At 40.5% G+C, this 25279-nt stretch overlaps 1 protein-coding gene across 2 annotated transcripts in view; it reads left to right on the top strand.

The window, feature by feature from the left end:
• Nucleotides 1–21454, top strand: part of cntfr (ciliary neurotrophic factor receptor) — a 227837-nt gene extending 206383 nt beyond the window's left edge. For both annotated transcript variants that reach the window (XM_084572083.1, XM_084572084.1), the window contains 4 exons: nt 10224–10292; nt 10464–10584; nt 17751–17877; nt 19602–21454. In XM_084572083.1, the coding sequence (XP_084428209.1) occupies nt 10224–10292; nt 10464–10584; nt 17751–17877; nt 19602 (318 nt within the window). In that variant the 3' untranslated portion in view covers nt 19603–21454. The remainder of the gene's footprint in view (nt 1–10223; nt 10293–10463; nt 10585–17750; nt 17878–19601) is intronic.
• Nucleotides 21455–25279: the final 3825 nt, after the last annotated feature.

Genomic DNA, 25279 nt, shown 5'->3' with positions numbered 1-25279 from the left:
GACAACACATAAGGCTGTTTTCTTCTGTAAACAGCCTTTGATAAAGTTTTTCTCACTTAGATTTTTAACCTTGACTGTGCAGAATAATGTAAGTACAGAGCCTGATAATAGATGGCTTCTGAAAGTGGGAAGCTTTTCTGTGCTCAGCTGAAAGAGTTGAGGGCAGTGCTTTGTGGTAATACTGCCAATATCGGTTGAATAGGCAACTTATACGAGTGGAAAGTGCAAACTTGTACTGCACATATAGTGAGAATGGATATTTTGAAAGGGAAAAATGGGTTTGAATTGTGAATTATCCGTAAGCTTGAACAAACATGTTAATATTTGTCGTAATATATTCTGTCAGGCTTTCTTGAAGAAAGTAGACTACTATCAGATTTCTTTAACAAATAAGAAATTGCTGTCTCTTCGTTTTGCCTGGATGGAGTTAAACAAGAGTGTTTATGGTCAAAGATGTAGTTGATGTAAACTACATTGTGCATGACAAAACAGTGCTTCAAAAAAGCTGGCATTTCAGCCCCAATTGCTCCTTAGGAAGACATCCTGTCTGCTATATCTTGACTACGTCTTCTGTGTTGTCTACAGGTCTACAGGCGTTAGATGATCCAAATGAAGCAATGCAGTGCTATGGCTAAGATAGTGATCCAGAGTCTCCTTAAATTCGGTTGGGAGGCTGTGGATTTTGTTTTCCCCTTCTGTGTTCTGCTTTGCACTTCACATTACGTCAGTAGACAAATTTGTAATTGAGAATTAATTATCAAAGACGCAAAAGAAACGACTCATGAAAATACATCTGCATATCTTTAAACGGTCAGCAAACTGTTTAGTTTCCCATGGCCTTGTGTTGCGTGATTTCCTCGCGCTCCCTTGGTGGAGATGTGAACTCAAACTCTCACAGCAATTAAAGCAATGGTCCAGTAACTGTGATAAGAACAATTTCTGATTGCTCAATATTCTCTATGAAGCTGCATCTGCTACACTGTAATTGTCCTTGAGGGTGATGCTGAACTCCGGTCAACTAAAAACATGCACACGCTAGCAGACACGCTCATGCATGTCAAGTCATATACTGACAGCTGTATACACTGGTATGCATATCAATAATAAGACACACAAACATTGTTTGAGTAACACATCCAAATGCTCTTAGACATGCATGGGTGCATGGGAAAGCAAATAACACACAAAGATGAATACACTACATCACCATGTCATCAAGTCACTACTTTAGTCCTTTAGGTCCCCTGAAATATCTTTAAAGTAACATGGACACACTACAAAGACTGCAGCCAACAGTCATCTGGGACATATGTTTTGCGCCTGCATGAAAATAAATAATTCTTGCTGGAAGTAGTCTGTATTCATCATTCAAAAGGGGAAACTGGAAGAGCTACTATTAGCTGGACTACTAGAAATCTGTGAAGAAACTGTGGTACAGGGCTGGCTTCACCTGAATTATGCCATAAGCTTGTCTTCAGTTTATCATGTTGATGTATATATTTGTGTATTTGAATGTTCAGATGAGATGAAGATTTTTTTGTTTGTTTTTGTTTTTTTTCCTCTAGTTTCCTCTTACTTTTTTTTCCTTACACTCTCTCTCTCTGATTGACGCATTCTACATTGAATATGCTAAATCATCTGAAAAGATGGAGACTCTATATCAAATAGTCTGGGATGGCCCTCCAAAACTAGGGACACAGGTGCTCACGGATGACTCAACACTGTCCAACAACAACTTGGTGCATCATTGGACACACCAAGACTTTTAATGCTCAAGATTACTTGGGAAGACATAAGGCACGTTTTCTAATATATACTGACACTGAATCTCTGTGTACAACAGCCCACTTATATGCCCAAGAACTGTGGCACCCACACATAGGGCACATACATACATGATACAGGGCATGGTGATGCAAGTACAAAATGAAAATGATGCCAAATGCACAAGTACTCAGAAACAGTGGACAGGAGAAAATCTGCTTTAATCTGTATCCCCTTGATCAACACAGCTTAGCCTTTCATTCATTTTATTTATTCAGCTATTTTTTCTCCTTTGTCCTTCTCTCTGGCCTGATGCAATCCCCTCTCTTCCATCCATCTCACTCACCCGCCCACCTCACTTTATTTGTCGCCTTTTCCATCATTTTCTTTTACCGTTTTTATCCCTCCTTCACTCTCCTCTCGCCTTCTCTCTCCTCACATACTGCTCCACCTTGCTATCAGTGTCTCCTCTTCTAACACCAACACGCCATCGTTCTCTCTCCATCTATTCATCCATGTAATAATGGTCTCTGTATGTTTGCCAAAAGTCACTCTCATCCTGCGAGCACTTACGTGAATCAATAGTAGGGCCAGGAGCTCTGTGTTTGTGTGTGTGTGCTTCTACTACTTATGTTGTGGGGACATAAATCTGTTTATGCAGGTTTATGCAGTGTATTTGTAGGGACTGTGCTTTTTGGAAGCAAAGTCCTCATTAGATTGAAGCTTGGTTTAAGACCCATATCTCTAGGAAATGAATGGAAGTCAGTGGGATGATGGAAACATGACCATGTGTCTCTGTCGAGGTCACTGAACTCAATCTGATCTGAACATCATGAAAGCGACACATGGCACAAACAGTTCCTCAGATTCTTTCCACCTCTCTGTTACTTTCATTTTTTATCTTCGCCTCAAACTTTCTCCCCGTGAAGTTTCACCTGAGCTTTTCCCATTCTACCGCTAGCTACCACTTTTCGCTCTCTCAGCAGGGCACGGTTTTACTATCACCCACTCATTCATCCATCCCCACATCTTTCCACCCATGCATTAAGCCACCTGTCTAGCCATCCATCCCTCAAGCCATCCATTTGTATCTATGGGTGCACATGATAAATGTTTAGACCTTGTTTGGGGAAAACATCCCATCTAAAGGACACTGGCAAAGACAGATCATTTATCAAACGCCATCTTTCCCCCCCCTCTCTCTCACACACACACACACACACACGCAGCAGATTGTGTTCTGTCACATATGAAAGCCATCATCATTAAGCTCTGCTGTCAAAATACATTACAGTTGGATTGAATCCTTTACATTTACTCGAAAACACTTTCCAGAGACATATTGTACATAGAGTCTATATATTAGGTTCCTACAAACGTTGTGCAGCCTGTTGTTTATTGTGTTTTAACAGACTTAGATAAAAATAAAGAGAAGTAATTAGTAATTAAAAACTGAAATTATGAACAGGTTGCGAAGAAGTGAGCAAAGAAAAAGAAGAAAAAAAGACACAAAGGCCAAGAAAGGCCAGCAAGTTGCTCTTTCTGCTAAACACTATTGTAGAAGGTAGAAGGTAGAGCTCTCTCTTCTTGTGCATTTGCCAGATTGCAGCTGGAATATTTCAACATTTTCCATTTGTGTTGCTTTGGATGTCTCACTGTGTAAGGGTGAATGAAGATGAATGGGGCCACTGCCCTCTTCTCTGCTTCTATTGATTTCTATATCACCCTGTCAATCCCGTGACTGTCATACACACAGTCCTATCCGTTACGAGCTGCCAGGACACACGCATTCACTGTACTGACCTCGCCTTTGGGTCTTGTGTTTCATAGTTAATACAGTTCTTATAGAATGAACATGGTAGACACCAAATTAAACACCGAAGGCTCCAAAGCTTGGAGGGACTGTTTTAATATCCCTGCTTCATCTTCATGTCTTTGTGAGACAAGCTTTGGTGCATTGACTGTTTAATTTGGTGTCTATCATGTTCATTTCACAATGTGTAAATAGAACTGGTGAATATTTTTATTTTTTTGTGGACTAAAGGAAACAGTTTTATCCAGCATCTCCACCAGCTTCTTCACCAGCATCCCCAAGATAATTTAAAAAACGTCAGCGTGCTGATTTAAGTGAGACACTGATTTTTCTCCATCATTTCTTAGAATTAACTCCACCTTGCGCTGCAGAATCTATAACAATTGCTGCTATTTGTAATTTGTCGTATGGGTTTGATTAAATGACAAATCCATGAATTATTTAACAGCCGACCCAGCATGATATTCAAAGATTAGATCTGTGTTCTAAACAACCCCCTGTCCACCAGCTAATCAGCTGCAAAGTTTGCAAAGTTGAGGGTTCAGTTCCATGTTGTTGGTGGGAACCATCAAGGTATTGGATGAATATCGTGCCATTATTTCGCAACTGAAAGAAAAACACTTTGAAGGCTTGCATAATGTTTTTTGAGCTTGAAAACATTTTCATATCTCTGCAAACATTATTTAGTGTTGAGTTTTCCTTCTTCACAAATGCAGCCCCCTTTCAAGTTTTCAGATTTTCTTTCCCCACAAATACATGCACAGCAGTTTGCGCCATTCACACGGTTTCAGAACTGGAAAACAAACAAATACACCAGGAAAACAGTGACGAACTTGAAACGCTATGCAAAGAGTGCTGCTTTTGTGAAGAAGGAAAACTCAAATACAAAATAATGTTTGCAGAGATATGATTTTTTTCCAGTCTCATAAAACATTGTGCAAGACTTCAAATTTTAGTTACAAGCTTTCCTCATCTTTTGTTTTTTTTAACAGATTTCAAGTTTTCAAACACTTGTCAAACACTTGGTTGAAACACACTGAGTTTCAAGCTGTTTCTTTGTAAGTTTGGAAACATTTCATGATATTAACCTCGGCAACATACCACAAATCTGCTACGTATTTATGCATCCCTAAAAATCACTGTCCAAAAAAAAAAATCCATTATCGGTATAAAATGAGGATATTCCATGAGTGAAACATGCTTAAAATCCTTATCAACAAGTGACATTTTCATTCACCTAAGGATGTGTGCAGCAGTAAAATACTGCAAGCCTCGTTAGTCCTGGATCCAGACACTCAGAAAGAACTACTTTTGGAAGCATGACAGGAGCTTTTTTTAATGTTGTTACAGAAGTGAAGGGTATGAGGAAAGAGATGAATTCTGATTTAAATTGTATCTTTCTTGGCATGTTCGTGTCTCGCAAACTTGACATGCCTGCATGACAGCATAAACCGGAGTTAATGTAGAGTCACCTCCGCCGCTGTGTTGTTGAAATTACCACATGCTTCTTAAGGGTGTAAGGTCTAGTTGAGGGATTTTCGATTGGCTGTGGGGCTTAGCTTCCTTTTACGGTAATTGCTGCTATGGCGATTGGGGCTTCAAAGAGAGAAATACTGTCTGAGAAATTACCCCTGGACCTAACATTCATGTGTGCGCGTATGTGTGTTCTCAAATGGTAGGGGAGCGCGGCGGGAAAATGGGAGCTGTCAGTCAACCTAATGAGACCAACCTTCTCAGTGCACACACATACACACAGAGCGCCATCGGGCCAGTGGAAGTGCCATATAATTGGGTTTCCTTTCCAGGACAACAGACATGCTCACTGGATTAGATCTGACCACCGACGCCAATTCCCTCCATGTCTCCCTCTCTCTGCTTTCCCCTTTCTCTTTTGCGCTTTCTGTCGCTTTTTTGCATCTCTTTCTTTTCTCCACCTCTTCATTTTTCTCAGTTCTTCTTCCTCGTCTGTTATCTGCCTCTTTCTCTTTTCCCCTAACTGATCGGCTTATTTACTTTCCATCTTTGACCTAAGACCTCTAGCGAGAGCTTTATCCCATACGTGTTTGCAGGTAATATATATGGAGAACTATATAATAAGATAGCAAATAAAGTATTATCCCACTGATATGAGTTGGAATTGAAATTTAATACCATCTTACAGAACTTATTGGACCCCTCCATTGGTAATCATAGGGGTCAGTGGAGTTCCTTTCTTTCTCTGTATTTCCACCACATCACAATAAATGTGTATCTGTATGAGATAAGATGAGATGAAACTTTACTGATCCCACTGAGAAAGTAATTTGAAGTTTTTGGAATAGTAAACACATGTAATAGATAAGCCAAGTAAGATGAGGGGCAAAATAAACAGGCCACAAGAAATGTGAAAAGCAATGGGTCACTTCTTTTTCTCAGAGTTCCTTATGCAATCCCTGAGGAATGTTCACTTCTCGCTGCCTCTCTCATTGTCTGGAATTGTGAAGAAGTGTGTGTGTGTGCTGTAGCAATAAGCTGTGGGTGTCTGGCATATGTATGAGCAAAGTTTATTTGTCGTTGTCCTTACAATTGCGGTTGAGCCCTGCCTACAGATATAATCCATAGCTTGCATATGAAAAGGCATCTCGAGGTAATGAGCAGGTTTAAGGAATGTGTCTACAACATGACACCTCTTCAAATAGGTAACACCTGGAATGTGTTGAACATCACAGTTTGAAAGCACCTGAGAGAACATCTGCTGTGATTCCCTCCTACCTATGATATTTCATGAGAGTGATGCTGTCACCGCCTTCTCACCTTTCAACCAATCGCGCACCCCCTCCCTTGTTATGCAGGCAAACTCAAAAAAAGCTTCCAGATTTAGCTCATTAACAGCAGGATTGTCAAAGTAATTCCACCTCTAAAAAAAAAATTAAACACATAAAAGTAAATGTATTTAGTTATTTAGCTTAACAAGGCAGCTTATATAACGATAAGCCTGCTTCTTTTTGAGCTTCACTGAGTTGGTTTCTACTCTTCTCTCCAACCTTGTGCTATGAGAATAAGGTATAGCTTGCTGCACTGTCACTGAGTCCGTTTGAAGTGTTGCTAAAGAACTTATTCACATCGTTATGCTGCTGTTCATTTAAAAATGTACATTACATACCTGGCATTTCTTCCATTTTTCAGACTGAAAGAAACCATTGATTTCATCTTAGCTTCATTTTGGCAACTTGCATTGACAATGCGATTTTGCAGCCAGTTTTTCACCAGTGCTCCGAACACATCAAGAGAATCAAAAAGCTGTGAGGTATCTTTAAATTGGCTAGCAACCATTAACTGTTGTTGTTAACAACTAACATACTGTAGCAGTGTTAATGAACACTCTTAACGGCTATTTTTTACACTAGCTCACCCCTACAGACATGAAATGTGTACACACAGAGCAACAAGTAGATTTAAATCAATTCACTTCTTCAGCCTCAACACACAGACTTGATCTTGCAGTGTGAATGACCTGATAGTGTTTTTTGGCACCAAAAACAACAGCCCGTACAAAATGCATCTCCTTGCATCTATCCCTCCCTCCACCTGCCCCTCCTCCCCACCTCTTCCCTCTACTACATGATACTAAGTGCTACTCATACTGCTCCCTGTTTAGCCGCTTGGCAACATAGCAACACAGCCATCTCCCTAGAAATGTTTATCCGCAAGCTGTTTACTCCATATACAGCCCCACACGTACACATATATGTAATTCACACACACGCGAATGCACCAGTTCCAGTTCAGCCTTGCATACACAAAAAAAACAATGCAAAAAAACGTATAGAGGCATGGGAGTGAACATGTGAGTACAAAGACATTCAAACACAACCGTAGGAATATGTATTTTCCTCAACTGGTGTACGTGTGTTTTCTCATATCAAATGTAAGCGCGCACACAAGCAAAATATATGAAAGCACATACACAGATGTACGCAGACACATAATCAGATGTGACTGAATTTCACAAGATCTCACACCATAGACATTACTATGCAAACACCCACAGACACACACTTTAGAGCCAGTAAGGAATGCTGATGGAAGCAACGGTTGGATACGCTGGTTGGAATCCATCTAAACAGTGGAGATTTAGCTTTAAAGGCAGCACACATGTCTGTTGGAACACTCACGTGCACACACTATATATCTAAAGTATAACCATACATGCATACAGTGCTCAGTGGGAGCATGTAAAGCACACAAGCTCAGAAGACATTGTTATTGCATTCCAGTAATGAAATTAGGCCTGCAAACGTAGCGCTCGGTTTGGCAGATAAAGACTGAGCTTCCTTCTAAACAGAAGGAGAGGGGGCAATAGTTTAAAGAACTAGAGCACATAGAGAGAAGCAGTTTAGATCAAGGCTGTGTCAAAAATAGAGGCGTCAACTTTGTAGAGGGGGTGAGTAATGAGAGAGAGATTACAGGAAGACGGAGGAAGCGTGGATGCTCGGGGTGTATGAGTGGGTTATTTGTCAGACTGACTACAGGTTTGCATATCCTGGAGAGCAAAAGGGGAAACTCCAATCTGAGGTTTATCTACTGTTGGTGGTGGTTTAAAATTGCATGCTGGTGAGAAGGCATTTTGGGTTTTATGCAGCTGTTGTGATATGAAGAATACCTAAAAGATAACGCAGTTTTATAACTTGTTTTCTTCTATCTGCTGGTTCCTCTTTGACCTCACTATTATGTGTGCACAACATCAAGGGATGTTACAAGTGCTCTCGGTTCAGTTTATTCTTACAAATCGGTGTAGTGCTAAACTGTTGACTTGTTCACGACCTATCTGATCCAGTATTCATCTGTCGTTGAAATGTCTTGGGTGAACGGTTTGCAGTCAGTTAAATGCAACCAAGACGCACTGAAGCTGATTTGTGATCCGACTGGTCAAACCGTCTCTGGAAGTGATCGGGGATGCATTGTGACCGCAGCGGTGTACATCCAACAACTACTGTTTGTGGACAGAAATATGTATGCTTGCTCTTGTTACAAACCAAGCGACAACCTCCAGGGATGAAAAATTAAGCCAACTCAAAAGTACCAAAAGCTGCAGTTCCTCAAATGGCCACTTGAGGATGTCTCCAAAAGCGAGTCAATTCTCCTAGAGCTCCAAAGTTACAGCAGAAATAAACATATTTACAGCCTGGTACAAAAGACTGTTTTGGTCTTTAGAACTAAACTCCCTGTCATGGGAGCAGTAAGGAGGGTGAGCTCGCCTGTTTAAATTATGTCAAGGTTTAAATGTACGCGTAATTTAGAGAGTGGCTGCTTTGAGTGACAGCTGGGTGCTGTCGAAGGTCGAGTTTCAGATACAGAGGTTTTTTAGTGGAAACATTTCTATTTTTATGTAGCTGCAGTTCTTTATGACAGTCTCCTGAGATTTTTAAATAGTTTTCCTTCAAATATATTTAGTGACTTTTCCAATTCTGACGCGCACATTTCAGACATTTTCCAGATTCGTGCTGTAGCTGATGTTGCAGACTTGGGATTATCAAGATGAATAACATTAAATCACCAGTTTATCATCAAGAGGAATAGAGTCAAGCCTATCTTACTGTTCTCCAGCAGATCATCCGCCCTTCACTATAACTAAATATAACCATATAAGAAAGTTATATTTGCATCAGTGACATATGAAATTTCTATTTATCATATTTGAGTTTATGTAGCCATCTATTATTGTCTACTTGACTTATTATAATAACTACTTTTTAAGTCAAACGCTTCAGACAACCTCCAGCACTAGAATCGGTTCAATTTCCTAGATCCGTGTGTAGGGCAGGTGTGTAGGTGTACGTATGTTTCTTGGTTCACTGCAGAAGGCTACAGGCTTGTCACTAAATCATTTAATTCGACTTCAGGAGGAAAAATGAAAAGGCAGCACTCCCTGCCTATTTTTTTCTTCAGTCTTTCATACACAGGCCAGAGGCAAACAAACACACACACATGCAGCACTAACCGTAAATTACAGTGAAGCAGCAAATCATTCTCTCATGCACTCCCCTGTAACTCAAACATTTAGTTCATTCTCTGGTTCACTCTGCAAATTAAAGTGTGCACAAAAGGCTTTCAAACATTGGCATGCATTACATTGTGTGATAAAATTATGTGGCATTGATGCCAATGCTTTCTGGTATAATCATCAATTATGCCGTTGGTATTTTACATGCATGAGGGTTGCTATGTGTGGAGTGCAGAGGCTGCAAGGGCATCAAGGTTCAATCAATTCAACAGTGAGACATAAAACACCAAGGAGAGCAATGCTCTTGACCTATGCACAGAATAATGATGAAAGGTTTGTTGTCAATAAATAATCACTGGTTAGAAATTGCATTTTGTACGATACAGCTGAATCTTGCCATCATAAAACATTTAAAACTAGGATTGGTGTACTGTTAGCATAATTTATGAGTAGAGCTATGGGTAGAAGAGTAGGACATTCAGACCAAAAGTTGACGTGGGACTGCATAAATGCACTTTTCAGCATTATGTTCATAATTCATCATGTTGGAACATGTCATATCCCGAGGGCATTTCTACAACTCATCCTACTGTTATTTTAAGTAACATTAAACACGTGTGATGTTTTCTGATCCAAACCTGCTTTCTGCTGTTTGTTGCTTAGGTGGAGCTGTCTGACAGCACTGCCCATACCATCACCGATGCCTATGCTGGGAAGGAGTACATCATCCAGGTGACAAGTTTATTTTTTTAATCTCATCAACTAACAAAGACAATTAAGAGTTAGTCATTTCAAGCACTATCACATTTTTATATTTGTATGTAGATGATATTATTTCAACTTTAATGAATGCTTCAAAGTTGGCAAATGCTTTTATATTACTACTGACCTTGTGTTCAACAGGTGGCTGCCAAGGACACTGAGATTGGAACATGGAGTGACTGGAGCGTTGCTGTCCATGCTACACCCTGGATTGAAGATCCCCTGCCAATCACTTCCACAACTGAAGTGGACGTTCCTGCCGGTAGGTCACCTCCGAGTCTAACGTCTGGACCTCTTCATACTCATTTTGACACATTCAGTGTTGATGAAAAACAACATATAAGACTGTTTTTATTGCTCTAAACTTTCTTGGACGCGGCTTGTTCATTTAATCTACTTTAAAACAGTAACTCAAAAGAAATCAGTCAGTGGTTAAACTAGCTTGATACAGCTACATTCATACATGCAAAGGGAAAAAATAAAGGACAATGAAACATAACAGAACAAGATGATGTTAACATGCTAATACTTAGCAGGTTTGATGTTTAGTTTGTTAGCATCCTAGCACCAATAAGCATTATATGTTTGTAGAAGTGTGACTAAAGTCTTTCTACAATGCTCTCTGGTTTCACCAGTCTTGTATTCTATCAGCTGGAGAAATCATTGTAATCATAATATAGTATTCCTTTAATGTTTTTACATACACGTTCCCTGTGCCCACGGCTGTCACACAGCAAATTTTCTGAATCATTGCTTAATAACTTTCTCTGTGATTAGATTGAGTGCACTATATGTGTTTGATAGTACTGAACCTTTATTGCAGTTCAAGCTTTAAGATCCAGCAGCCTTGAGACGAATCAGTACACATCTACTTGAGAGCCTGAACGTTGCCTCAGGGAAAAACTAAGCATCTTTTAAAAAAACACTCACGTCTCTCATACAACCTCAACCTTGCTCTGTTACTGTATAGCAAGTATTTTCTAGGCATGAGTAATGACCATTTGACATGAAATGTATGATACATTATTAGATTTTGTTTGTCACCTGACACACACACTCGTAGAAAGGGACTAAAACGACCTCAGAATTATCTAGTTTGCACCCTTTCAGCATGTGGCAGTGATCAAGGAGGTCCAGTTCCTCAAGCTGAAATCTCTCGTGAATTATAATACCTGAACTAGACTAATAACAAGACCCTTCCAGTGAAGCCACATTTTTCAGATCACACTTGAATAGCAAAGAAAAGATACACAAAATACAGCACACTGTACGGCTGAGAGGAAAAGGATTCGTCCAGTTTCTTTTTGGCTCTTGAAAAAGTAGGGAGTATTTACCTGCACCATCAGCTGCTGAATATAAGGCAAGTTAACCTTTTAAAACCTGAATGTGTTTCTGGTGGAACGTTTATCCAAGCATACTTCAGATCACTGTAATTACAAAAAAAGGTTTCTGAAAGCTGAGATTTAGAACTCTACATCCAATATGGTGTCATTATGATAATTTTACTTGCTCTTCTCCCACAAGGTTGTCACACACTTATAACATGCAGTATATTGTAAATAACTGTATAAGATAATTTTTCAGAGGACATTTTCTTAACTTTTTATAGTCAAAATAAGCAAAAAAGTCCAGGCGGACATTCTGAGGCTAAGATGTTACAGGGTTGTTGCTAGATTGCTAGAATTGACACATTTTAGTGTGTAAAAAGAGGTTTTGTGTTACAAGTTGCAAGTTTTTTAACTTAACTCCTTACAACTAAACACCTACAATAATGTGTGCTGGCCACAACTGAATAACACTTCTGCATCTCTGCAACAAGCCAAGGCCGTCAACTATTGTAATGTGCAGTAGTAAAAATGAAATGACTCCTTCAATATCTGAAGCATTATATACTTTTGACTGAAACACATAGTCAAGAGTTACATCTTCGATCAAACACATTTAAAAGGCCATAAGCAAGAAAGTACTTAAACCAACGAGAAGTCTCCTGTTATCACCATGTTATAGCCCAAGTCTTACTACCAAAATAATCAACACAGTCCACAGACAGTCCACAGCCCTTTGTTCGTCATAATCAAAGCTGCATAAAGATATACATTTTGTTTCTTTTCTTCCTCATCACTGCAGAAAAATACCACTGCGACAAACTGGCTCTTCCAGGTGCTTGTACAACAGCTGGTAGATGTGGACAAAGGAACACTGTGGAGCTCAGGCATTCAAAAAGATTGGACAGCTTGAGAAAGTTGATATAAAAAAAAAAAAAAAAAAAAAAAGAACCACGCAATCTGATGTATTATATCAACCTTGTTCCTGTTTCCACTGAAGTCTTTGGATTTACCAACCAAAATCCACCCTAACAGGATCGTCTCGGGTTTATAGGACTAGCTTACACTTTATTCTTCTGCTTTTTTGGTGTAAGTTAAAAATCATAACGCCTTGTAGAAACTGTGGGGTTCCTACAGTCTAAAGTAGGTACTAAAGTAGGTGAGTTGTAATGTGATAATTAGTTTAATATTGAACAGGCAATTATGAGTGTGGTATTGACCTTCTCAGCTAAATCTCAGCAAGGAAGCAAATGAGCGCATTTCCCAAAATGTCAAACTCTTCTTTTAATATTCCACTTAAGAGAAATTTCATTTAGATTATTATGATTTGCTACAGAGTGCTCACACCAATAAAAGTCTTACAAACAGTACAAGTCAAGTCCAGACTGTCATAACCAATAATTGGTGGTTATGGAAACCAACTGCAGCCGAATTCAACGTAAAACTAATTTAATCCATATCTTTATTCATACTGCGTATTCATGTTTGTACATTTGTATTTTATAAATGTGTTTAAATAGTGTATCATTTGTATCATGTATCATTTAGAGGTATTTCTCTTGAACACACTTGACTTACTCCTAAAACCAACACTTATGCTATTGCTTGTCCACATATTGATGAGCCATTCACTTATAAACTGTGCAACATGGATTTTACATTAAACATAGATGAGAAGAACTGATTTAAAATCTTTCTCAGAGAAAGTCTCGACTCCCTGGCTGCTTGTTGAAATTTGTCATCAGTTTTGCAATACAACACTGACTCCTGTGGGTTGAGAGTGGCACTGCACGGTGCTCATCACAGCAATGAATGAGTTCACGCATACCTGGAAATATTCAAACACGTGAAATGAAAAGCACACACAGAAAATGCGCCTTCTTCTAACAATCTGTTGCGCACAAACACAGAGAAACAGCACACACTCACACAGTACCTGCATCCGATAACACACACTGTACACACACTCACTCAGTACACTGTGTATTATTCTAGGTTTCAGGGAAAGAACAGGAGGTTATTGGGATTCTCCTCATGCCTCCTCTCGATCCAGCTGCTGCTTCTCTGCTTCCCTTCCCTCTCTCCTTGTCCTGTTCTCACTTTCCCTCATTTTCCTCCTTTTCCCTGTTGATTTCTCTTTTTCTTTTTCTTCTCTTCTTACATCTTTCTCTGTGCATCGCTCACTCTTTCTCTTAAGCTTTTTCTCCTCACACTTCACACTTATCTCTTTTGTCTGGCCTTTTGCCGCCTTCTTTACAGATGTTCCTTGCTGGGTGAGTGATTACAGCTGAGCAGCGGCTGTGTGCAGCTGGATGTGCTCTGTTGATATCAGCAAAATGACATCAGGGCTGCTTGTTGTTCCCACTGATGGCAGCACCGTATCCCTTTTTTCTTTCTTTCTTTCTTTTTTTTTTTTGTTTTTACACCTTTGGTCTTTAAATTAAAGCCGTCGGGGGCCAATGAACTGGGAGCGTTTTCAGCAACCTGCAGCGTTGAGTTCAACACAGGAACAAATTCATTCATTATAAATGTAACTGTCGTTTTGCCATCCGGTGGTTGATTATAAATATGTAATCATGTTTTTAATAATTTTGGCTGGAGGCAGTTGATGAGAACAGATTTATTTTGCAGAACTATTGCATGGATATCAGCTCATCATTCAGCTTGCTTCTTGGTACTATTGTACTTGAAGCAGTTTCACATTAGTAGGGAAACCAGAAAAATATCTGATTTCCTGTCGATGAGCAGACAGATAAACACAAAAAGTTCTTCCCACTTTTTTTTTCTTTTTTTTTTTAAGCTGACCAGCTTGTTAACATCTCCACATTGACCAATATTTTCTGGCCGCATCCTGAATAGTAAATGATGAGACTTCCTGTGACTTATTGATTTTGTAGCTCAGAGTCTAAACACTGCTGCAAATTCTCCATTTCCTCTCCGTCTTCCTCTGGCCTATACCACATTTCCTTGCCCTCCTCTTTTTTTGTTTATCATTAATTTTTTCTCTCAAGAATAGCAGGTCACCCGTGCTCCATGCAGAAGTACTTGCTTGTAGTAGCACAGCATTCAGAAATCCCCCCCCTCAGTGATTGGACCATTGCTTAGCGACCACATTCCAGGAAGTAAAAAGCAGATCAGCTGAGGCTTTAAAAGGCTGCAGCCAACCTTACTGTCGGGACCATCTAAGATATGAGTGTCTGCCTCGCCCAGTCGGTGAGACAGAAACTGGACACTGTCTAGCACCAAACAGCCAACACCAGATATCACTTCTTATATATTTCATGTCTGGTACTATTTATAAATGTGTAGTCTCTCTTTCATGGCATGTAGTAGAACAAGAGTATTTAATGAGCAGCAACCACCAGTACTAACTGCGTGCTGAGCCTTAGTGTCCTCTACTCCTTTATGCATAAATGTTTCATTAAATCACCTCTTATTTAAATGTGACACAGATTTCCGATGTGAGCAGTGTAGATTCTGGTGTCTGGAAGAGCACTGCCGATAAAGGACTTTTAGGGCTGATACAGATTTTTAGGAAGTAAAAAATTCAGATATCAGTGTATCAGCTTATATCTTTATATGTATACATAAGTATACACTGATCAGGAATAACATTATGACCACCTTCCTAATATTGTGCAGGTCTCCCTTGTGCCTCCAAAACAGTTGTGACTCATCAGAGAATGGACATGGGTCTTCTGAGGGTGTCCTGTGGTGCATGGCAGCAGAATGTTGTTAGTGGGGGCCTTTGGGTCCTATGGGTTGAGGGGAGGGGCCTCTGTGGATCATCAAACAGATACTTGATCAGTTTGGGATCTAGTGAATTTGGAGGCCAGGTCAGCACATTGTGCTGTTCTTCATGTTTTTTTGTCTTGTTTCGAAACCGTTTTTTGTGTGTGCGCCTGTGTCAGGCTGCATCCTGCTGGGGGTGGCTGCTGCCATCAAAGAGTGTCATTGCTGTGGGGTGGGGGTGCCTGGTCTGGTCTAGGTGGGTGGTAGATGTCTAAGTAACATAGACACATGAATGCCAGGTCCAAAGTTTCCCCAGCAGAACACTGAATTGTCACAAGATGGTCAATGTTATTCACTTCTCCTGTCAGTGGTTTTAATGTTATGGCGGATTGGTGTATATACATAGTGACAAACTATAGCTGGCTAGCTACCTTGTTTTTTAGTTACAGGATCATCAGTAAGTAAACATGATGGGGTCATTGATTCTCAGGTTCTAGAACTAAAAGTTCCCCCCAGACAGTGTTTACTGAAAAATATGTTGCAAGTCTTGATGTGCTCAGATCTCTCCCTGATGAATCCTCAGTCCAAAAATTAGCAAATATGTCAAAGATAGAAACCCCTGAACACTGTCAATTTGACAACTGCCACTCATTCACATAGACTGTTTACTATTTTCAAAACATTTTTTTTTCTTGTCATAAATAACATAAATGGTTTATTAAGACAGCAAGGACACTCATGTGTCTCCCTTCAGGGGATATCATTAGAGTTGCTCCTCTGTTGAACCGTCTCCACTGAATCACAAATATGGCAGCAATCACAAAAGCTAAATCTAATCTTCAGAATATCCTGAAGTTTCAGATCTCAACATCAGGCAGCACAGTTAGAGTTCAAGTCATTTAGTGATTTCAGTTTCATTAGCTTTTCTTCTCTTAATGCCGTCTCTCTTCTCCTTTCTACCCCTCCATTGTTTCATTGTTTCTCAGTCCTCTCTGCTCCTCACATCTTGTCTGCTCAGGTTACCTGTCCTTAACTAGCTTGTTACATCAGCATACAGACCCTATGACTGTCTCTCCTCATCACCAGCACATTATTTATGCACAATTTTTATTTTCCTCCCCACTCTAACGCACAATGTTTTGCTGGAGGCAGGAAGTACTGCACTGAGCTGCTGAACATGTTAAATGCGTCCTAGTTCACCCTCTCTCTCTCTCTGGCTATTTCACACCTGGCTGCTTCCTTCTAATATCCCCCGACTCCCAACGCAGTACTACACAACAGTCATTAATTGCAAGGAGAGGGAAATCATATTCTCTCTACACTAAGAAAAAAGAAAAGCCCTGGGTTCTAGACTGAGTGCCAAACATTGTGCGCAAGTTAATATCTACTCTGCAGCCTGCAGCTGTAGCAATAGGCTTGTTTTATAAAATACAAAACTCTAATATTTTTATTTGGGGAGAGCAGTAAAACCAAACTGCACATAGTGGTTTTCAGCATATTTATGCCACAAGAGTTTTAGCTTCTCCCTCACTCTCATACACTCGAATGTAATTGGATTAACTGTTTTTTTTTTTTTAGTATCATAACCGTTTCTGTAATTGAATTTACACCCTGTTAAGTTACCTATACATTTAAATCTAAGACGATGTAAGACTTTACAAGTTGGGTGCACCACTAAATTACTAGGGCTGTGCCTTTTTTCATTGATCGGTTTATTGTTCAGCGTTGATGTCCCTGCCCTTATTCACCTCCATCATTATCCATTTACTGTATATAAAGATGGACATCACCCATAGGCTGCCTGGCTCCAGCCGTCACCATCTTGTCACTACTTTTTTCAGAAATGGCCAAAAGGTAGGAGCAATCTGAGGTGGCACCCGTCTGTCCGTCAAAGCAGCCGCAGCCTTAATAATGTGAAACTTTAAGCTTTAACAAACTAGACAAAATTATCTATAGAGGCAGGAATGTGGCCATTTGAGGAGCTACATCCTCTTTCCCTCTCATTGTTTCTCCATGTCCATATTTCATCTGTCTACCACTCTCTCTATCACTCTCTGTCCCTTTCTCTCCACCATGAATGAGTTTTTTTTTGTCAACTTCACTTCATAACTGCCTTGACAAGTCCCATATTGATTGTGCTTGTAGATTAGAATTGATTTGGCTCTTCGCAGTATTTTCCTTTCAGTTTGCTTCTTCCCGATATGATAAGCGTTTTTCAGTGTCCATTCATCAGAATGACATTTTGAATGCTCTGCCTCTTGGGAACGAACCCATTGTACGCTGACCAAAAGGAAAGTAACTAAAGAAAAGGAGGAGTAGATTGAAAATCTTGTCATAAAGTTTATTGTGTTTTCTGATTGTCTTTTCACAGAGACTAAGACCTCCCCCATCCCATCCTCCAACGCACCACAGAAGGCTGAACCTCCAGTGGGCAGAGCTGCCAGGGTCATCACATTTTTCTCTCCTTTGCTGTTAGGAATGCTGCTGCTGTTCATGTGGTGAGCACACACACACACACACACACACACACACACACACACACACACACACACGTAGCCATTATAAGTAGCCCTTGTCTTTGAATTGATTATGAACTCAGCCACTCACTCATACAATATATCGGCAGGTCGATGCTTGTCCGTTGGTGTCACGAGTATGTTTAATAGACCAAGAGCAACAACAATTGAGTAAATTTGTTTTATGACCCAGTGGGTGGGGGGGGGGGGGGGGGTTCTTCATATTTTCTGCAGAAGCCCTGAAGGGATTGGAGTAAAAATTCGATCCAGAGCTGTCTCATTTCATTAATTTTTACAGGTTTTACGCTATAAATCTTGTTGTAACACTACGTGTTCTGTTAGAGAAATAAATGTTGATGAGCTGATGCTGACAAGCTGAATGTCATGGTCCACAGCTAAGTTATTATCAGTTACTGTGTTTAAACAACATCGCAGTACCAATAACACTTGAACCAAATGACATTAAACACGGCTGCGTCTCCAATACCTGCTGCTGATTTTACCCGCTGCGTGTGAGAGAGTGAACAGACTGGTTAAATGTAGTCAAGACACTTTGATGCAGTTCCTCTACCATACACCCTTCTCTCCTGCATTTAAAATGATGTCTCAGCTTAGTAATATTCACACACTAAAGGATTAATAAACAGAGAGTAGACAGATACTTCGAGTAGTTTTCTGTTGCCTGTTTAAAGCTCTGGCTCCTTTGTAAAGATGTATGCGGCCCTGTTCGTGTGTGGGGTGATCCTATCCCAGTGGACAGCTCAGAGCATATCCATTCACTCCTGGTGTTAGAACGTGTCTCCACATGCATCTTGACTGATCTCTTGGAAAACCAGGAAAAAAGAGCATTTTATACCAGTTGTCTACGCGACAGAACAGAAAACTACTTTAGACTTTTACTAACAGTGAAACAAAACAACAGCTGTTATGCGACTCTGTTCATTCATCAATTGGAGAAAGGTTCACGGTGTCGTTCGCCGTTAGATCCTGATCACTGCTGTCTTCATCTCTTCTTGTAATTTATAATTATAATAATTAAGGAAGTTACTGCTGTTGTGTCACCTGTGTTAATATGAGCAACTCCCTCGCTTTGGATCCTGCTGCTGTATGAAGACGCAGGAAAGACTTCAGCAAACAGCTGGAGGCAACAAACTAAACTTCACCTCCTGTTAAAATGTTTTTCAAAAGCCACATTACATTAATTACTGGTCTCGTTAATCTGACGTGTTAGAGGCATTGTTTTCATCTCAGGGAAGTTGTACCTGATGGGATTTTCAATCTGTAAGAGATGTGAAACTGTACTGCAAAGAGAGGCAATGCTGTTCTTACACGACACAGTAGAGTAGGCTGAATGGAAATGTGGCCAGGGTGCATTGTGTGGACATTTTGGATCTCAGTGCATCCTCAGTGAGTCTTTGGTCCGTTCACACCTGTACTTCCAATGGTCCACTTGGGATCACATGACCAGATATGCGTGTAGACACCAGTATTGTTAGCTGCTTCATCAAAAGCTTCTGTTTTATTTTGTTTCTGATACCTCTGTACTATCAATTAAGTATCATGAATGCAAGATCAAAAGCAGAAGACAAATAAATAAAGCCGGATCAAAATCAACGCGTCTAAACCAAGACAACAAAAAAGAGAATTCACTGTTTGATGGCGTGCAGCCTGAGATGCCTAATTTGTGCCTCCGTCTCTTTCTCCAGATGTCTTATTCCTGAAGAGTGACGAGAAGTAGGAGGAAGAAGAAGTAGGAGAAGAAAAGGAGGGGGAGGCTGGTATTTTTTCTATTTTGCACATGTTCCGAGGATACAGTGCATTGATCATTTCTGTCCATCACGCAGTTACTCACCAAAATTACGTAGACATGAAATCAGACGATGATAATGCGACTCAGCATTTTTGATTAATGTTGACAAAGAAATTCTTCAGAGGAACTTTTGAAAACGGCATCACCATCACCAACAGCGGCGACAACAGGAGCGGCAACACCCACGACGACGGCAGTGACATCAACATAAACTGTCTTCTATCACCCCCTGGTGGCGTCGATGCGCCACGGCAGACTGATTACTTCAGTTTGGTTTGGGAAGAAAAATCCTCAGCTGACAACAAAAAAACATCTCTTTGTTACCTTTTTGTTCTTTTTTTATTGATTAGTTGTGTTACTTTCTTCTGATACCACACCTCTGTACAGACAAACACACACATTAGGCCTCGTGTGTTTGTGTGTATAGACATGTGAGCAACCCCTTTTACAGCTTAACCATCATGCCAAAGACTCAACTGCACCCCCGACTAAATGGTTCCCAAACTATTCACTGAGCTTCCTGAAGCCTGTGCCTGTCTTCATCGCGGGTTGAAAGCCCACAGAAGTTGTGCGCGTACGCGTGACACAACGCTCGATGGATGCTGGAACACGAATCGCACTCGGGATGAATCTGAGGAACCCCTGCAGCTCCTGTTTGTGTCTAGCCACCATTTAACAAAAGAAGCCACAAATCAGACTGAACCTGCACGCCTCCGACGACTGAATCACGCTGAGGGAGCGAGCCGTTTATCGATACGAGGACTAACACTTTGAAGAATTCAGTAACGGTAGTCTGGCTTATGTAGACAGTTAGCTTTACATTGTGCTTTCAGCGACTGGCAACGAGGACCTGGGTTCAAAAAAAATTAAAAATTAAAAAAAATAATAAAAAATCAAGTGGATTTGAGACTGAACAATTGCCCACACATTTGTTCCTTTTGGTCGGATTTTGTATTGACAGCGACGAACCCGGTTATTGAAACAATGATTACGAGCTCCGTTGGTTTTCCATTCTGCTCTGTGCTGTAAAATACAATAACACAGTTTGCTTTCCAAATTCTGGCGCCAAGTGTCTTTCTGCAGTTCACGTTTCGATAGCCAATATCAGCAGTTAATATTATGTTATTCAAAGGAGTATTGATGTGTTTATTGTATTTTTTGATTTTCTGGACAAATAATAAAAAGACGCATATAGGGTTTTAGTTGGGGTTTTATTTCTGTTTGGTTTTCAGGCATTCATAATGGCTTAATTCTTCTTGATCCTATTTTGTAAACTATGATATGTAACTTTAACATTGAACAAAAAGTTTATTATTTAATAATAATAATAATGTATGTATTAGCAGTAGAATGTCGTAACCTGTACCTGGGGTCTTTTTTATAGATGTATATACAATGACAGGTTTCAACCATTAAATGTGACCATTTCACAATGAATTATGACACGCTGGCCTCACACTCATTTATCCTCTCAAATGTGTGCAGCGCGTTGAGAACGCAACGTATTGGACACAACTGTGACAACACATTACTTCCCTCATTCAGCCATAAACAATCGCTGCCTCATTTCAGGTTTAGTGAGTGGTCAATGAAGAACTGAATTATGATCGGGAGCGAAGCATCATTCAGTCTCTGTTCCCTTTTTTAAAAAATCAACAGATAAGGGACTTATCTCTGTCTGTTCTGTTCTGAGAGCTGAGAATGACCCTGACAGTGATAAGAGTACTTCTCCCACAATATATATAAACTCAGAGCTGAATCTCTAAGGGTCCTTGGTTCAGTCCTGTTTTTTTTTTTTTTTTGTTTTTTTGACAGCTACGGTGGGTAATTTATTATTTTTTTGCAAGGCCGTGGAGTTTTGCTTAGAGAAGCTGCTTTGGGACCGTAAGGTCACAGATTTGCATCTCCCTACGTCCACAGCTGAGGTGCCTTTTGCACATTAAACCCCAGCATTGCTCCCCGGGTGCTGCACAGTCCACTGCTTCAAGTGTGCACACTGCTGTGTGAACACATGGATTACATGCAGAGAAGGAATTCCCCCATAAGGGATTGATAAAAAAAATAAATAAATAAAAATGCCATGCCATGGTATGATACACAACATTTATACCTTCCAAATGTACAAGCCTTAGGGCTCAGTGTACTTGACCATGGTACAGAGTAATAAGTGTCTACAGCCATGCTAGCAGCTCTATGAGACTGTACCCTACTGAATGCTAACACTGATGGTCGGTAGGTGTGAGGTTTGCCATGGTCATTAGTTTTATTTAGCATGTTAGCATGCTAATATTATGTTACACAGCAGAGATATGGAAATTCCATTAGCTTTGTATTCTTTAAGTCAAAAATCCAAGTATTGGACAAACTGAAACTCTGACTCTATAATGGTACAAGACAATTGATCGACTCTGAATACTCTGTACTCTCACAGGTTAGGGTTAGTTAATTCATTGTTAAACAAAAATGTCAAGGTCTGAATAAAAAGTCAACAGGATTCATCATCTATTGACAGTGAATCATCATAAAATTCTTTTTCTATGGACCAAAGTGACGACTGTCATATTAACATCAGTGATGCCGGTAGCATGGCTGAACTTTAAAAGATCCTTTGACCGCTCATGGTTCTTGTCCCATCGTTTAGTCAGTTCCCCACTCTTCAAATCCTGAGCGTGCTCCATTAGATCATGTTTTTGATTCTGAATCAAATCACTCTCTCTTCCATAACTAAAAGCAGCTTTAACACGTCACTGAGGTGGCCACATGTCAGCATGGCGCGCGTCGCTCAAGAGCTCCTTTGCCTGATGAAGACCACCTCCCTCGGTCGCACTCGGTTAAAGTAACTCTCAGGGATGCGAGAGCACGTACTGAAATTTATTTATTTATCTTGCACTCTTTACTTCTGGAAAAGATTTCCTCACTGCGGGCATGATAACGGTATTAGCATTTGACGGCAAAAATCACAAGCATTCAGACCGTCGGATGGGTTGTAGACAATCAGATACTTAACATCAACACAAAGATATGTTCAGCAAGAAATATGAGCAGAGTAGAGGAGACACGCTTGGTCAGAATTTCCCTTTTGACCTTTAGCTCTCACTCTGTGTCTCTCTTCCCTCTCTCAAAGCTCTCCTTCTTTCATTATTCTGACAAGTTCTGGCAGGCCGATTTGGAGGCCGAGGACAAATCAATACACCATCTAACAGCTGTCAGCTGGAGTCCTCAGTGTGTGTGTGTGTGTGTGTGTGTGTGTGTGTTCAGACAAGAGTGTATCTGCTTGGGTGGGTATTGCATTCATTACTCTTTTCCTTCCTTCCTTCCTTCTTGCTTGCTTATACCGGCCTGTCCCTTCTTTTTATTAATGGGGTTGTCAATGAGAACTCAATTAATATCTCCAGTGACAGCACATGAATGGTGTCATGACACTTTGAGTCTCTTATCTTTGTTGTTCTCTGTATTTCTTAGAGTCAGTAAATAGTGCTGCTGAACTTATATTTAAACCTTTAAAACTCCAATTAAAGTACAATTGAAATGTTCAGCCATGCTCCCTTTGTCTGCAACCGCGATGTGATCCACATTAACCTCGAGTACAGGGGAGGTGTGTGTATGTGCCCCATCCAGAGCCTGTCAGTTCCAGCCGCCCTGCTCTGCTCTAATGACTAGTTTGACCTTTCACAGAGATCTGGATGAATGACACGATCCCTGCTTCCCTCTCGCCTCTGGCTCTCACCTCTTTAAACACTCAACTTGCTGCCTCTCTATCTTCCCTCTGACTAACTCCTTTTGTCTCTCCAATGTCGTAGCTCTCTCTTTGTGCTGTTACTTTTCTTCTTCCTGTGCATCATTCCGCTGTTTTGAGGCAACGCGGACAATGAACACATCACAGCACTCATGCCTCTGCTTTTTGGCAGCAGTGTGTTGTTTACGTTACACAAATCTGTGTTCACACACACAGGATTTTATGTGCCGGACACACTAAGGAGGAAAGCTTTAAGACCATAGAGACCCATCTAAAACAGGAAGTTGCACTTGTTTGACTTTTCTTGAATGTTTCAGTGGCTACTTCAGTTTTAAATGACTGGTGAGGAGTCTAGGATGTTGACACTAACATGCTATTGGCTCGTTAATGTCCAATACTCATCTGGTTTAGAGGTTATTATGAAGATTAACCTGGGTGGTATTGTCTTTCCACAGTTCATGAAACTTTTTGGATGGTGATGACTGAGACTTAAACAAGAACATCTTCAAGAAAGCTCAAACAAGTCCAGTTGTCCTGTTTTAGATGCACCATGACCTGGGTTACTGATACTCCTCACACACTTAAAGGTCTTCTCTGTTTAATATACATCCTGATACCACTTAATCAGACACACATGTAAAACTGAATGCTTATCCTGAACATCAGCTCAGCCACATGTGTGATATTCAGAGGTATTTTCCTTTTACACAGAATATTAGAAATGCATTGTGAACGATGACCTTTGTAATAAACATAAAAAGTACCAGAAACCAGCCATTATGAACTTAATAAAGGGAGAATATGAGCAAAAAGGGACTGCATTAGATTGTGTAACATAACACACACTCTTAACATTAAAGTGCATTTAATATGAGCTGCTTTTTCTAAAACTTTAACGCTGTTTCCTGATTTAAATCTTGGTTCATTTTACACTGTTGGAGAGAAATAAATGAATTGTTCTTCGCATGGCCACTAGGGGGCAGGGGAGACAATCTTCCCTCACTGTGCGCTGTCTGTGGTTCTGAAACAGTCAGTCTCTGTGCTTCTCTCCGTGGTCCTGAATGAGTCAAACCCACTGGAAATTCCTATTTTTAGGTTTTGTAATTTCAACATAAGAAGTCCAATAAATTAAACCAAATGATCCTCTCAAATCAACCAGTCACCGGACTGTTCCAGCAATAGCTTATCAGCCTTGCACACCCAGCTCCCATATCCTGATGACAACACTTGTCTGCACTGACGCCTGTGGAGTACTGGAATCGTAAGTTGGTGCCATGAATGAGAGGTCGTGTTGCCGTTCACCACAATTACTGCTTGAACAGTCCTGTCCAACAGTTCTGCCAAGCAGCAAATTGAAGCCTGAGCCTCTGAATTGTAGTGTTTCTCGTGATTGCGTGGATCTTCAGGAACTGAGGCTTATTTTCTTTGAAGAAATAAAGTCATTGGGTAGAACTGATATGCAAAACATGTGCAATTCATTCGTTCATCTTCTGTAACCGCTTGTCCTGTGAGGGGTCGCGGGGGGGCTGGAGCCTATCCCAGCTGTCAGCAGGCGAGAGGCGGGGTACACCCTGGACAGGTCGCCAGTCTATCGCAGGGCTAACACAGAGAGACACTCACATTCACATCTACGGCCAATCTAGAATCACCAATTAACCTAATGAGCATGTCTTTGGACGGTGGGAGGAAGCCAGAGTACCTGGAGAGAACCCACGCAGACACAGGGAGAACATGCAAACTCCACACAGAAAGGCCCAGTCGGCCCATGGATTCGAACCCGGGACCTTCTTGCTGTGAGGCATCAGTGCTAACCACCTCTCCACTGTCCCACCCCCATG

This window comes from Chelon labrosus, assembly GCF_963514085.1.
Source record: "Chelon labrosus genome assembly, chromosome: 22".
NCBI classification, from domain to species: Eukaryota; Metazoa; Chordata; class Actinopteri; order Mugiliformes; family Mugilidae; genus Chelon; species Chelon labrosus.
This window is presented reverse-complemented; position numbering and strand designations above follow the sequence as displayed.